Source organism: Rhagoletis pomonella, unplaced genomic scaffold (assembly GCF_013731165.1).
Source record: "Rhagoletis pomonella isolate Grant_MI unplaced genomic scaffold, Rhpom_1.0 Rhpom_scaffold_04104, whole genome shotgun sequence".
In the NCBI taxonomy this organism is placed as follows: domain Eukaryota; kingdom Metazoa; phylum Arthropoda; class Insecta; order Diptera; family Tephritidae; genus Rhagoletis; species Rhagoletis pomonella.
In genome coordinates this window covers 3,749-17,789 of record NW_023462654.1, presented here as the reverse complement: position 1 = coordinate 17,789, position 14,041 = coordinate 3,749, and the positions used below count along the sequence as shown (strand labels likewise).

At 35.1% G+C, this 14,041-nt stretch overlaps 3 protein-coding genes across 6 annotated transcripts; 2 read left to right on the top strand and 1 right to left on the bottom strand.

Moving 5' to 3' along the window:
• Positions 1 to 1,792: 1,792 nt before the first annotated feature.
• LOC118754547 (transcription factor 25-like) lies at positions 1,793 to 5,803 on the top strand. Of its 3 annotated transcripts, none has more exons than XM_036489428.1 (10): positions 1,793 to 1,946; positions 2,019 to 2,237; positions 2,650 to 2,835; positions 3,112 to 3,299; positions 3,365 to 3,687; positions 3,754 to 4,161; positions 4,221 to 4,362; positions 4,438 to 4,761; positions 4,838 to 5,094; positions 5,162 to 5,803. In XM_036489428.1, the coding sequence occupies exons 2-10, from the start codon at positions 2,088 to 2,090 to the stop codon at positions 5,338 to 5,340; spliced, it is 2,157 nt and encodes a 718-aa protein (XP_036345321.1). In that variant the 5' UTR covers positions 1,793 to 1,946; positions 2,019 to 2,087; the 3' UTR covers positions 5,341 to 5,803. The 3 variants fall into 3 exon arrangements, with proteins under 3 accessions (XP_036345321.1, XP_036345322.1, XP_036345323.1); XM_036489429.1 differs by having other exon boundaries at positions 2,005 to 2,237; XM_036489430.1 differs by lacking the exon at positions 2,650 to 2,835.
• An 859-nt stretch (positions 5,804 to 6,662) lies between these two features.
• Positions 6,663 to 10,269, bottom strand: LOC118754546 (actin-related protein 3; the record flags this gene model as incomplete). Its single annotated transcript, XM_036489427.1, is given in 8 exon segments — positions 6,663 to 7,571; positions 7,644 to 7,727; positions 7,791 to 8,035; positions 8,101 to 8,392; positions 9,176 to 9,283; positions 9,344 to 9,550; positions 9,676 to 9,856; positions 10,029 to 10,269. Coding segments are annotated over 8 exon segments (1,257 nt in total). The 3' UTR covers positions 6,663 to 7,475.
• A 399-nt stretch (positions 10,270 to 10,668) lies between these two features.
• LOC118754545 (syntaxin-7-like) lies at positions 10,669 to 13,543 on the top strand. 2 transcript variants are annotated; one of them, XM_036489426.1, is made up of 8 exons: positions 10,669 to 10,945; positions 11,000 to 11,024; positions 11,114 to 11,304; positions 11,364 to 11,433; positions 11,491 to 11,635; positions 12,858 to 13,118; positions 13,186 to 13,341; positions 13,426 to 13,543. In XM_036489426.1, exons 3-8 carry the CDS (start codon positions 11,163 to 11,165, stop codon positions 13,519 to 13,521), a joined length of 870 nt encoding a protein of 289 aa, XP_036345319.1. In that variant the 5' UTR covers positions 10,669 to 10,945; positions 11,000 to 11,024; positions 11,114 to 11,162; the 3' UTR covers positions 13,522 to 13,543. The 2 variants fall into 2 exon arrangements, with proteins under 2 accessions (XP_036345319.1, XP_036345318.1); XM_036489425.1 differs by having other exon boundaries at positions 11,000 to 11,304.
• The last annotated feature ends 498 nt before the right edge of the window (positions 13,544 to 14,041 follow it).

Here is a 14,041-nt window from a genome sequence, read left to right as displayed (position 1 = left end):
ATCTTACACCCAGATCTACTATAAAATTAGTTGTAGGCATCAGTTGTTACCGGTAATTGAAATAATTCTTTTATCTCAAGAGTTTGTTTTGAAATAAAATTTTAATCGATGATACATAATTTTAACTGATAGTGTTTTATAAATGCTGTAGATATTTACGCTTTGTGTAACTTATTAGGGATATAAATTCATATTAATACGCGAATGTTGTACCACGTTTTATGTTTTATAACACATGTTTTTAAGGAAACGACATCACTGCAACCGACCTGTCCATTTCAAGATAAACAATATAAGATATATAATATAATATTATATTATATATCCGTGGATATAATTATAAGATAATTTGTCAATGTTTAGAATGGCAGAGATGTTATATACAGAGAAGCTGCGGCCGGGAAATTTTATTTTCTGTAATAGAGCAGAAACGCGCCAGAAGTTCACCACCTTAAATTTTTAGCATAGATTGCTTTAGAAGTCCACCACTTTTTAATAGTGTGACCTCAGAGCCGCGCAAAATTAACAGAAACTTTGATTTATACGGTTTGTTTATAGCATGAACCATATTTTTATACAAAAAATAACAAAAAATATAGCTTGCAAAACCTTGTGAATATTAAAAAAAAAAAACAAAGAGTGAGCGTATGTAACCACTTTTTATATTAAATTCCATGGAACAGGTGGCAATGGGATAAGGTGTACATTCTATTAAATATCGTTTGAAATTCATAAAAATACAAACCTAGCCAAAAAAGAACAGCCGCGGGCATATGCATTTGTTTACGAAAAAATGCATGTAGGTACCTATATGTACAAACATTTTTACACGTTTGTCTCTTTGTGTGTTTATAATTTTTTAATGAAGAATTTACAAATTGTTGACCAAAATATGGGTTACAAAATCTTCGTAAATTTAGATTTATTAATTGTTAGACATCTGCATTTTTTATGAAAATAACATTTTCCAAAATTTTTGTCAGAAAATTTTGTGTAATACAGAAAAAAGGGGTCCCATAAAATTCAATGAAAGAGCCATTAAAATAACTATCAAAAGTCATTTCGTTGTGAACACTAACGAAATACAAAATTTTGACAATCAAACGCTAATCACAGCTGATGAAACAACACCACCTTATATAAATTCGCCTTGGTTAAAAATTTAAGCTGGGTGGTGAACTTCTAGCGCGTTTCTGCTCTATTACAAAATAAAATTTCCCGGCCTATTGCAGCTTCTCTGTATTTATCGTTCTCTGCGACAGCAAACGTCAATGAAAGGGCAACGAAAATGGTATTATTACACCCGATTTACATGATTCGAGTACTTGAATCAAGTCTTGATCATTCTCTTTTGTGTTTTCTATTTGCTTTTACACATTTCAATTCTGTTGAACTCAAGTTTTTGGTTCTTTAAATGGGAAGCAACGAAAATGCCAAAAGCAAAGCAAGAAAGTTGAAACGACTTGACGGAACAGGCGCATGTGTACTCGTCCCTTTTCTTCTCCCCACCTCTTCCACTTGCGAGCAGAATTGAATTCAATACTTGAACTGTGTAAAAGCAGTCTTATGGGATGAAATATCGGTTAGGGACCAAATGCACTACCGGAAGTATAGGGGGAGAGCCCGTGTTTATCACCCTGTACTTCCGGTAGTGCATTCCAGAAAAATTTCCAGCAAGTTTGACGTTTTTGTACTTCCGGTAGTGCATTCCAATGATTTCCGGTAGTTCATCCCAGAAAAATTTCCAGCAAGTTTGACGTTTTTTTTTGCCCCTTCATTCGCGCTGTTTTTGACATTTCTTTCACGTAATTTTCCATTCTTTTTTTGTTTTTTGTCAGGAAACGATTTATTGGAGAATATTGATTTTTATCTAAGCTCCCGAAATCAAAACACTAAAATTTGGTATCCATTGTTTGCTAGCATACAAGCGACGAGTTGCGTCCAAAGTAAGTGAACTAATTAAACTTTTAATAATTTTGATAAATACGTATGCAAACAACTGAGGCTAAACAAAATAGGCCAAGTCAAATGTGAAGACGTCATCGTGGTGTGAATAGCAGTTATTGAAGCAGTTCAAGTTCTCGAAGATGTCTTCTCGTGCTCTAAAGAAACTGCAAGGTGGCACCGAAAAGAATTCAATAATTGACGCTAAAGATGACATCGATGATGACCAACTAAGCGACGATGATGATGAATTGGATACAGCTCGCGGAAAACATTTAAATCCTTTTGACCTGGTGAGTAGATTCACAAACAGTTATTTAATAAGGCCTTGATCATTATTTATGCAAGAAAGAGATTTCATTTTCCAACTCTCCTAATGGGGAATAATGGCCAAGCATGCATACAGACAATTGACATCAATTTCCAATAGCCACTAATGCTAGTCAAAAGCAACGGAAAACGTTGCCACAAATAGGGAGAGGGTGACTTTTAATAGGGGTTACTACATGCATACATGCATTTATACATACATACATATTCACAAATTCATTTGACCTAAGTGGTATCGCGTTAGTTTCATCGAATCAAATCATGAATCGAATGAAATAAACTTTTTTGTCATCCTATATCTTTCGCTTCCTTGCATATCATTTACACAAACTTTCGAATACAACAAAAAAAAAATTGCCACCTTCGTCGCACCAGTTGAATCAGCAAAGTCTCTCCGAGAGCGAAGTGAAGGAGGATGACAACGAAACCGAGCATGCATCAACGGCGGCAAATCTGCCAAGTGGAACTGGTGGAAAAGGTGCAGCCAAACAAAAGAAGAAAAAGAAGCGCAAGAAGAAAACAAAGTATACCGGCAACCACATCAGCAGCGAGGATAATGAGGTGAGTGGAATTTTTGAATGAGTGAAAGCCATTAATAGTGTGGGTGGAGTATTGGTTGGCCGGGAAAGTAAACTGTTTTGTTGTGCAACGTGTGCAAAGCGGGTTTGGACTGGGTCAAATAATTCAGTGAGTGTGCTCAAATGTTGGTAGTAAGGTACATATGTACTTTTGTTGTTGCAGGCTATATGTATGTTGAATATACCTATAAAGTTCTGAAAAGAATTTTGCATAAAAAAGAATTTCGCAACCGAATAAATTTTCTTTAAATTTTACCAGCTCACTGACAAATATCTAAGCGATATCGATTCCCTTATCGGGAAGGTACATAACGCCACAAATCAAAATCAAAAGCTCAATCCGCCGCGCATAGAGATCGATAAATCATTACTGACAGTCGAATTGAAACACTTGAATCCACAAAATGAATTGCGCCGTACGTTTGGCAAAAGAGTCGTTAAAATTGAGTGAGTATTCAGCATCAACGATTCGCATTCGAAATTTGATGGTTTTGTTTCTTTCTTGATCAAAGGAATAAACGGGGTCGTCAAAAGTTGACACTTAAAACCACATACATGGTAACTGCCAAGGAATCATGGCCGCCGATAACCAAGAACATCATAACAATGAAGCCAGTGCAGCTGCCAGAGCAATTGGCAGGTAGCAGCAGCAGTACCAACAATTTCCGTCAGTCGGGAAAAATTCAATGGTTTGCTTTCGAGCACAGCCAATACTATCAGAGCGTGCAGAATTTGTTTTTACAAGCAGTTGAACGTACTGATTCCGATTTCTTTATCAGTTTGATAAGACGATGTCCCTATCACGTCGATTCTCTAATACAGCTAAGCGAATTGTGTAAGTTCATTGGGCACTTATACATATTATTTGCTATTTGTGATTTTAATTTTTTCTGGTTAACAGGCAAAATCACGGAGAATTACAGCTTAGCAGCCGAACTTATTGAGCGCGCCGTACTTGTGCTAGAGTCATCATTGCATCCGAGCTTTAGCTTGACGTCGGGTAACTGTCGTCTGGATTACCGCCGTCAAGAAAATAGGTCATTCTTTATTACGCTATTTAAGCATGCTCAGTACTTGGAAGCACGCGCTTGTTGTCGCACTGCATTCGAGCTTTCCAAATTGATACTGAGCTTAAATCCGGAAGTAGATCCCTTGGCCATTGTGCTGATCATTGATTATTATGCGTTGCGCAGCAAACAGTATGCATGGCTTATTAAATTTTATGAAGAATATGATGCCGTGCGTAATCTATCCCAATTGCCAAATATGGCGTACTCTTATGCCTTGGCATTGTTTTGCCAAATGGGAGGTGAGTGTTACTTTAATGCTAAGGAAAGGTTATTCTTCTATTAAATATCCAAATTGTAGAATGTGAAAAGTCGGATAAGGCTTTGCAGTATGCACTCTTAATGTTTCCCGGTGTATTGCGCCCTCTGCTGGATGAGCTATCTGTTCAGACTGACAAGCGTGTACAAGCTTCGTCGTATTTTAACAACTCTATATCTGGCAGGTAAGTTTATGCTAAAGAAACAATGCTGTATTTTGAATACGCCCTAAATCATATTATTTATCTTCGCAATTACAGTCAATCTCCCTCGCTACATCAACTGGTGTCGTTGTACATTTGCCGTGCTAAAGTTGTTTGGCGACAAAATAACATGCTGCCTTGGTTGGAACGCAATGTCAATTTGGTTTTGGATCTAGTAGATCAAAAGGATGAAGTCATTACCGATTATAATCAGAAACGTGCTGTGCGTTATGTATCGCCACCACGTCCCATATTGCGTCATGTGATACTTTCTGATTACAAGGAGAAAGTGCCTCTAGCGCCGTTCCTTGCCAAGGAGAAGGATCCATTAATGATGTACGATCCATTGCCACCAGTGGACTCAGTCAATTGCTATGAGCGGTATATACAAAACGAAAATATTTAAAATATGTTTGACAAATTTAATCCCGCTTAATTTATTTATATTTAAATGTAGAAAATCCTCCTCCAGTAGCCCAACAACAGGACCAAATCGATCGGTTTTTATGTTCTTTGAATCACTAATGCCGTCATTTAACTTAAATAATCGCGGTGGTGAACAGCAACCAAATGCTGCTGTCGAAGCTGGGGTAGCACGAGCAAACGCTCTGCCTGCACCACCAGTCAATGCGGCTCACGACGATGATGAAGTAGCGCAAGTGGATCGTCATCTTCAAGCTTTAAATGCAAATTTAGAAAACGCTGCAGCTGATGGTACGGGCGTGCGAGCGTCTATTTTTTTCTTTTTATCAAAAATTTTAGTAAATGAATTGATTTTTAGATGCTGCTGGTGACACCGAAGGCGGTGCCTCGTATCGTGAACTCACACAATCGCTGACAAACATTGTGGATGCCATGCGTGATTTTCTTCAGAATTTTCGTATTGTGGAACCCATGCAGACTGCTGATGGCGAGGACAATGGCAGCTCAGAAGAAGACACTAGTGATTACCTTAATTGAATCAACGCGCTGAACAGTTTCTTCTTTAAATCAATTCCTTTGTGTCAAAGAGTCCTATTCGATTTTTGATTTCGACCAAAAATATTTCTCAAATTCTATTAATCATCTTTTCAAGCGAAGAACAATTCTTTAGAACACAGAACAAACGACCGTCGAAATAAAATATCCATTCGGAACTTGCTTTACATACATATACATAAACATAGAAATCTAATTCCAAATTTGTTAAAAAAAAAATATGCGAAATCTGCTTTTTATAAATACATGCATATTTACATTATGAATCTAGAGGATATAAAATTTTAATAGTAAAAGGAACGAAAAAGAAGTTAAAAACTGGATGTGGTTGATCTTTTGCTTGATAAGTAAACACACAAATAAGTATATACCAAGGCACACAGACCTTTATATACATGCATACTTGCATAAATTATTGTCTTTTCAAAATGTATTTACATAAATAGAAAAATAAATGAATTATTGTTAAAAAATATATCATCAAAACTATAAACTCGCAAAAAATATGCGTTCTTTTATCTCAACGTCTTCACCACCAATTTATTACACTGTTACGCTTTCAAAAAATATTTACATACACATAATAACTATATTTGAGGTAAATTTCATCTTGCGATAAAAATTAAGGAGATTTATGATATACATAAACGCGAAAACTTGAAAGTATATAAAATTTCTATCAAATAAATACTGGTACCCAAACAAAAGCATGTTTTATTTAGAAATTATTTTTCAAATCCTTAATAAAGTGTTTCCTTCAGTTTCGTTCGGTTTGTGAGCTCGGAAGTTTGACTGCCGAATCGACCAAACTTTGCCAGCCAAAACAAAATTAAGCGTTTGCTTACTATTTTGCATAGACCTAGGGCATCTGAGCAGTTGTTTTTTTACAGGGATGTATATTAATAAGGTAACAATTTATTGGACTCTGCTTTTATTATATGCATGTTTTATTAAACTTTATTCTATTAACAACTCGTTTCTCAAATTTCACTTAACAGAGGCAGACAAATAGATGTTAAATTGTTGCAAAATTACTTGGCTTTCATGTAGTGTATTTGCTTAAGATTACGTTCGAAGTTTAAGAAAGGTTAGGTTAGAGCTAAGTGTATGAAAAATTTGAGCCAATACTAGACACTGATAGATTTCTTGAGCCCTTGTTTAGCAAAGCAGTTAGAGTGCAACAGTGTTTGTATATGTATGCGTGTCGTTGAGAGTCTCTGTTTAAAGGCAGCTCCTTCTCGGATTGCCCTTCAAAGCCTTTTCTCCACAATTATTTCTTTATAAAAATTGATGAAACAAACGTTTTGTTTTTTAATTATATTCACATTGATTTTATTGAATTCTCATAAAGAATCACATTCTCCGCACAATAATTTTTCTGTGCAATCGCACGTTTTATTCATCGTTTCAATTTAATTGTAATTGGCCAAAATGTTAAATAGTTAGGTATATACTTTTTTGCTATACTGTCTCACTTTAATTACTGAACATAAAAAAGAAATTTACATTAATAATAGAGATATAGTATATTAGAAGCGCGTAAATAGAGTTTGCATAAGTAATGCAATCGGTTGATAATGTTACAAAAAACAATTAGAATACATACTTATATTATGTTATACCTCAGTGAAAATTTGCTATCACTCACTACTGCATCACTTACAACAAGCTTTGCATCGTAAATGCCTACATATGGTTGTATGGTATATGTGTGTATAAAAATGCCAACCCTGCAATAAAAGCGTTGACAACATTAAAATAATTACTTCTTTGCCGCTATAATAAGCATAATAAGACTCTTTAATTATAATACCAAAAAAAAAAAATGCAAATTTATCATTAGTTATTGACTTTAAATATAACATAAAACGACTGACATTATAACTTAGCAGCTTAACATAGGTAAATTTTGTTATACATATTAAGAAAACAAGCGTCTTTCAACAAAAGTTATGTGTGCGTTACGCCATCTTGTATCTGTTTTTGTTTGATATCTGTTTCCGCACATGACTTGAACTATTTCTACTATTGCATACAACAAAATTTAAAAGGAATTGAAATTGAGTGATAGGTAGAGGTGAAAAACAATTCTGTGTGCACAGTGTGGTGGTATATGATTATGTCATGGTGCCAAAAACAGGATTGTGGCGACAAATTCCCGGTCCATATTCCTCATAGGCGGCCTTTGTGTGGCACACTTGATAAAACTCAGGCTGGGAGAAAGAAAAAAAAATGTAATTTGGTCAAAAGTAATCTAACGATAAATTAGCAATTAATGAAAATACCGTGGATGCCAACATGCTGCCTCCAAACCACACGGCATATCGCTGCATATGATGTGTAATGACTTGTACATCAATTGGTTTTGGCTACAGCGGTAAAATATAATATTAACATAATAATTTTATACAATTCTTCAAACCAACACATACCTTAATGCGGCCTTCTGATAAGTTTTCGCTGATCCGTAGACGAGTATCAACTGATCGTTTGATGTCACGTTGCAAACGACGACCGAAATCTTTAAACATAGTCGAACCGCCACTCAAAACTATATTATTGTAAAGAGGTCGTCGTACATCAATCGGACAATTCTGTATTACGTTGTCTACGATTTCCGATAGTGGAATGGTGAAATCGGGGTTTGAAAATTCAGGATGGAAGAAAATCTCAGGTCCTAAAAACATAAATACGTATGCATACAAATCTCTTTTACCCAAGAAACGTTAAATGACAACTTACCTAAGAAGCGTTCGTAGCCTACATCAACACTGAATGGTTGCTTGGTCACCGCATTAGTACCTGTATAGTTGCGTATCCATTTGCCCGGCTCCGTGTCATATTTGGCAAATTCTTTGGCGATGTCTGGACAAATATAGCAGTGCTTCTCTTTGATTGCTTTGGCAGTTTCTAAACTTTGCTCTGGCGGTATGCCAACTTCACGTTCACGCAATAAACTTTGTATGAATGAGGTTATATTGCGGCCGGCAATGGGTATATGTTTGATGCAAGATCCAATTACGTAGCCTTCGGCCTAATAAATATATAACCAACAGTTATTTATTAATAAAAATATACGTACACTCAGTTGCATAATTTTAGGACCGCCACTTATTACCAAGTTTTGACTATTTATTTTCATATTTTTTAATTTCAATTATTTTCAAATAAAAATATAGTTAATTCTATAACAAACACCAAAGTTGTACAAATTCAGCGAATTTTCACCAAAATTTTACACTTTTTTTTTTTTAATTTTTGGAAGTTTTGCGTATGCAGTTTTATAGCACATGCAATTTTATTATAATGAAGTGTGAGTTTCATGTGGCTACAAAATACCGTTAATTTTTGGCAATTTTTTTGTTGATGGTGTTTTTCATTTTCTTCCATATAAAAAGATTTTCGAACATACATATTTGAAGAAAATGAGTGATATCGTCAACAACGCTGAAAATTCGGTGAATTTTTATAATTTTTGTACAAAGTTTGGAATATGGATTAGTATGGTGTTTGTTAAAGAATGAACTAAGTTTTTATAAGAAAATAACTGAAATTAAATAATATGAAAATAAATAGTCAAAACTTGTTAATATATGGCGGTTTTAAAATTATGCAACTGTGTAAAAACATCCAAATCAAAAAAAAATATATATATACATATATATGTAATTGTTTGCAACGCTTTTCTATGCAAACAAAATCCATATAAACACCAAACTGGGTTGATGGCTTAATCAATATGTATTTTTCCAGATAAGATAAGCCACAACAAATAGTATATTTCAGCAGCATTATTCAACTATTTTCAAATACATACCACGGGTATAACGTGTGTTACACCATCGCCGCTATCTACAACAATGCCTGTTAGTGTGCGGCCTTCCACCGGTCTGGCAGCCCAACTGGCGGCCAAGGCAAGCACAGCCTAAAATAAAGAAAAACTATTCATATACGCGCGCCAACATTGAATATGCAATTCACGAACCTGCACAGCTATGTAGAGACCAGGAACATTAAATGTTTCAAACATAATCTCAGCGGTATATTCGCGATTTTCTGGCGTATTCAGTGGCGGTTCAGTTAGAAGGAAGTGATGGTCTTCGGGTTCGGCGCGCAGATACTTAAAAATACACTGCTCAAGAAAACGTTCCATCAAGTCCCAGTCTTCCACCAATCCATGACGTACCGGGTACTAAAATATATTAAAATTTTTTAAATTTACGTTTTTCTCCATTAAATTCTTTTATGTTATCATCTATTAGTCATCATTAGTCACTGCATTACTAAATCAATTTACTCTATTAGCTTTATACTTGCCTTCACCGAATAGCCAGTAGCATCGAATGCTTCATCGCCAATAAAGAAATCCAAATCTTCGACACCTTTTGTAATACGTCGCGTATTGGTGTCACCCACTCGTGCCGTCTCCTTAATGGCAATTGCTGAGGGAATGATGAATTGTGGTTCCTTGTTGCCCGCATAGCCCAATTTTGTATAGCTGTAAATTGGCAAATAACTCAAAAATATTTTCTTTCTAATAAGGTGCATTCTTGGTGCATAGTTTAGCTGGTTACTCTGCTATGGTGGGGGCCGCTTGTACACCAACCCGTACACACAGTGATCAATGAACCAGCGACCTCCTTTTCTACAGCGAATCTTCGCTCACTCACCCTGTGCCAACATCGATCACACAAGCCGGTAGACGTCCTGCCATTATGCTGATGCTCTAATATATAATATTAACACTTTTCGAACGATTTTTAACAAGTTTTACAAGCTAACGCATTAATCTAATAGTAAAATTTACGTTTTTCAACCACACCTTTCTTGTTCAACGCACTCAATTTTCTTTTATCGAGAAAAGAAAAAAATCTGTGGCATTTCGTGCGTCACTTTGACAGTTGAAAACAAAGAGAGAGATAAATTCGCGAGGGAGAGCATTGCCATTTCTAAAAAGCAAATTAATACCCAAGAAAACCAGTTTTTAAATAGTGGGATTAATGACGTTAATGCCTTTTGATTCCGTGTGTTTTGGCAATAAATCTGTAGCTATTTGATTCTGAGGTGCTTTCACAATCTTTCCTACATATATTTGCAGCAAAAATATACATAAACTTACATACAGATATAAGTATCGTATCAGGCAAATAACCAAATTAATCAAACCTTCTTTTCTTCAAAAAAAACATGTCGAAATAAAACGTCTTAAGGGAAAATGGCATCTCTGGCTAAAATTGACAGTACGCAGTTGACCAATTTTTTTGCAAAAAAAGTAAAAAAGATTTGTCATCTGGGGAAAATTGAAAAAGTGCATTAAAAGCTGTTGGAAATCGTAATAAATGTAAAAATACAAAAAGCAAAATCACCAAGAAGCCCGTACAGCAAAACTGTTTGTGCTAATCAATAAGTTGAATCGTTTTTGACGTCGATTGAGGGAAAGTTGGTAGGAAAAAGAAAAGGCCAAAAAGCATTAGCGCAGTGCCAGCAGTTGTGTGACACCAAACAAGCAAATATACATTGAAAATTAGCGACGTAACTGGTAATAGGGGAGAACTCAGCCCATAATCGAATTTTGAAACAAAGAAAGGTGTGTAAATAGGCCGAATAAAGTGCGTTCTTAGTTAATACATTATTTAAATAGCTGTAGCAGTCGACATCAACGAGCAGTGAGTGTAGTCTTCGAGGACGAGGGCAAACTTTGCTCTACCACTCCCTTCTTTTAGCCAAAATCTGCATAGGTACCTATATATTTCAGTTTGTTGGTGATCAACCAATAATCAACCACAGTGTCTACCTACGAGAGCATGGATCTGCAGCATATGGAGAATGGCATCAGTGGCGGTGGCCATGGTGCTGGAGTAGGGCCCACGGGCGGCTTCAGTGAAAATGATTTCCAACGTCTAGCGCAAACCATCGCGACAAGCATACAAAAAATTTTACAAAATGGTAAGCTTCATTGTTTAATAAAAATGCGTCATACCTATAAAAAAAATTGCCATTTGCAGTGTCCACTATGCAACGCATGGTTAACCAGTTCAATACGCCACAGGATTCGCCTGATTTGAAGAAACAGCTGTAAGACGATTAGTTGACATTGTATGCCCACAATATGTATATGTATTTTCTTTTCAGACATCAAATAATGACCTATACGCATCAATTGGTTTCGGACACAAATAATCAATTGAAAGAGGTGGATAAGTGCAAGGAACGTCATTTGAAAATACAACGCGATCGGCTGGTAGATGAGTTCACCGCTGCTTTAACCGCATTTCAGGTAAGCATTCCACTCAAAATATGATTATAAATATTTAGTAGGTTTTCCTCAAAAGTACAAAGTAGGACCTTTCTTTTGATCAACATATCAAAATTTATCTTTGAAAAATAAGAAAAAATCGTTAGACTACCCACTAAACATAACATAATTTAAAAACAATTAATGCAGCATAAAATAAGTTATATTCTTCATTAAAAAATTGAATTCGCTACAAAAAACATTAAACTTTGTTATGCTGTAAGAAACAGAAATGTAAAATGGGGACTTTCTATATTAGGGTAACGATAAATAAGTATGCATGAAAAATAAAATCTGCTTCGATTGCTTTTATTAACCGACTTAACAAAAAGGAGAAGGTTATCAATTTGTCGGAATATTTTATTTTTATGTACATATGTATGTTCCGCATAACTTTGGACCACGTTAACTGATTTCTATATTAAATTTTTTTTTAAAGGAAATGTTTTACCTCACAGGTGGTCCCATACTAATTTAGTTTAAATGCGATCATTGGATTATGAAGAAATTGACGATAGTCCTAAATTTTTATATGAGCATTGAAGTCGGTTTTGTTTTTCGCTTAAAAATTACATGTTTTCATTTTCATTTCATTATATGATTTCTTATCATTTTTTTTTTTTGTAGCCATTACTCATTCGCTATCTGTTTTAGAGTGATCCTATGGTATCTTTATTGTGTCTTTTGTTGTTTGCGTTCTAATACTTTGACTAATAAATTAATTCATTACTTTGAGATATTACAAAATGTACCGGACTTTGGCATTGTGCATTTTAACAGATTTTTTTTTGTTGCAAAACCCAGTGAATCGTTGTAAGCAACTATTTTCTTATTAGTATAATGCAATCAAGTGATCCTTAGCCACCTCAAAATATAAAACCAGTCATTTGGTGGCTAAGGTCCAGGTATGATGATTTTTTAGGTGTATTCCAAAACGTCAAAATATAAAAAGCATCAGTCTTTTTTATTTCTAAACGGCACAAGAAGTAAACAACTAACATCTAATCGTGGTTGCGCACATTTAACATAACAATCTACTGATTCTTTGCATTTTGACGTTTTGGAATGCACCCTTTAATTACATGAAATATTAAACCTCGTCCGAGGTCTCGCCTTTAAGCTTTACTTTTAAAATCACTATTAAAAAATTAATTTTTTTTGTTTAAATTTTATAATCATGTAATTTCAATTTCAACTTTCTAAGGCCGTTCAACGCAAAACAGTCGATATCGAGAAAAATGCTGTTCGACAAGCGCGTGCGCACAGTTACAACATTAGCAAACCACCGGGCACGAACAACAGCAGTGGCAGTGGTGGTACCAGTGGCAGCAACAATAGTGGCTCCTTCTTCGAGGATAACTTTTTCAGTCGCAGATCAAATCAATCACAACAACAAACACAAATGCAAGAAGAAATCGATTTACAAGCGCTTGAAGAACAGGAACGTCAAATACGTGAACTGGAGGTAAATCAAAAAAAAAGAGTTTATTCAACGAAAAATTAAATCCTAACAAACATTTATTATGCTACAGGAAAATATAGTTGGTGTGAATGAAATCTACAAGAAGCTCGGCGCCATGGTGTACGAACAAGGTCTAACTGTTGATTCGATTGAATCGTCCGTGGAGCAGACAAGTGTGTTTGTGTCACAGGGTGCTGATAATCTGCGTAAAGCCAGTTCATATAAAGTGAGTGGATTATTTGCGCTTAAGTAGAAATATTCTCTTTATTAATCTCGTTCATAAATGATTCGACTCTGTTTCTCGTTTTAGAATCAAGTGCGTAGGAAGAAGCTTATTTTGGTTGGCATCCTTTCAGTGGTATTATTCATTATCATAATGATTCTTGTATTCGAATTCAAACAATAATTATTGCGTGCATTAGAAAGTATTTTTTTGATGGCAATGTTTTTTCTTCGCATTCATCCATATGTTGCTGCTAAGTTGTACAGTTTTATGTAGTCTGCGAAGTTCAATCGCAATACTGAGGTGGTATATTCAATTGTTGAGGTGATATTTGAAAGCAAGCACTTTTTAAAAAGTTCTAAAACAATAAAATTTTATGATGGCTTATTAAAACAGAAATGTAAGTGATAAAAATACATGCCCATTGTTAGTTCGCCATCTGTGCAAAATATGAATAATATATGTTCTCCGGTTTAGAAATGGGTTGGGATTCTTATTTTGCATATCGACCCTTTTGCGCAAAATTATCGTATGTTACAAAAACCAAATTTTACCTGAAAATGTTTTTTGTATTTTTTCTCTACATTCTAGTTTCTTAGCCCATATGATAATTTCGCACACAAGAAATAAATACATATAAAACTTACAGTCAATTTTTGGGGTAGCTGTTGGGATTCAAGCCGTAATATTTGAACAGGTGATG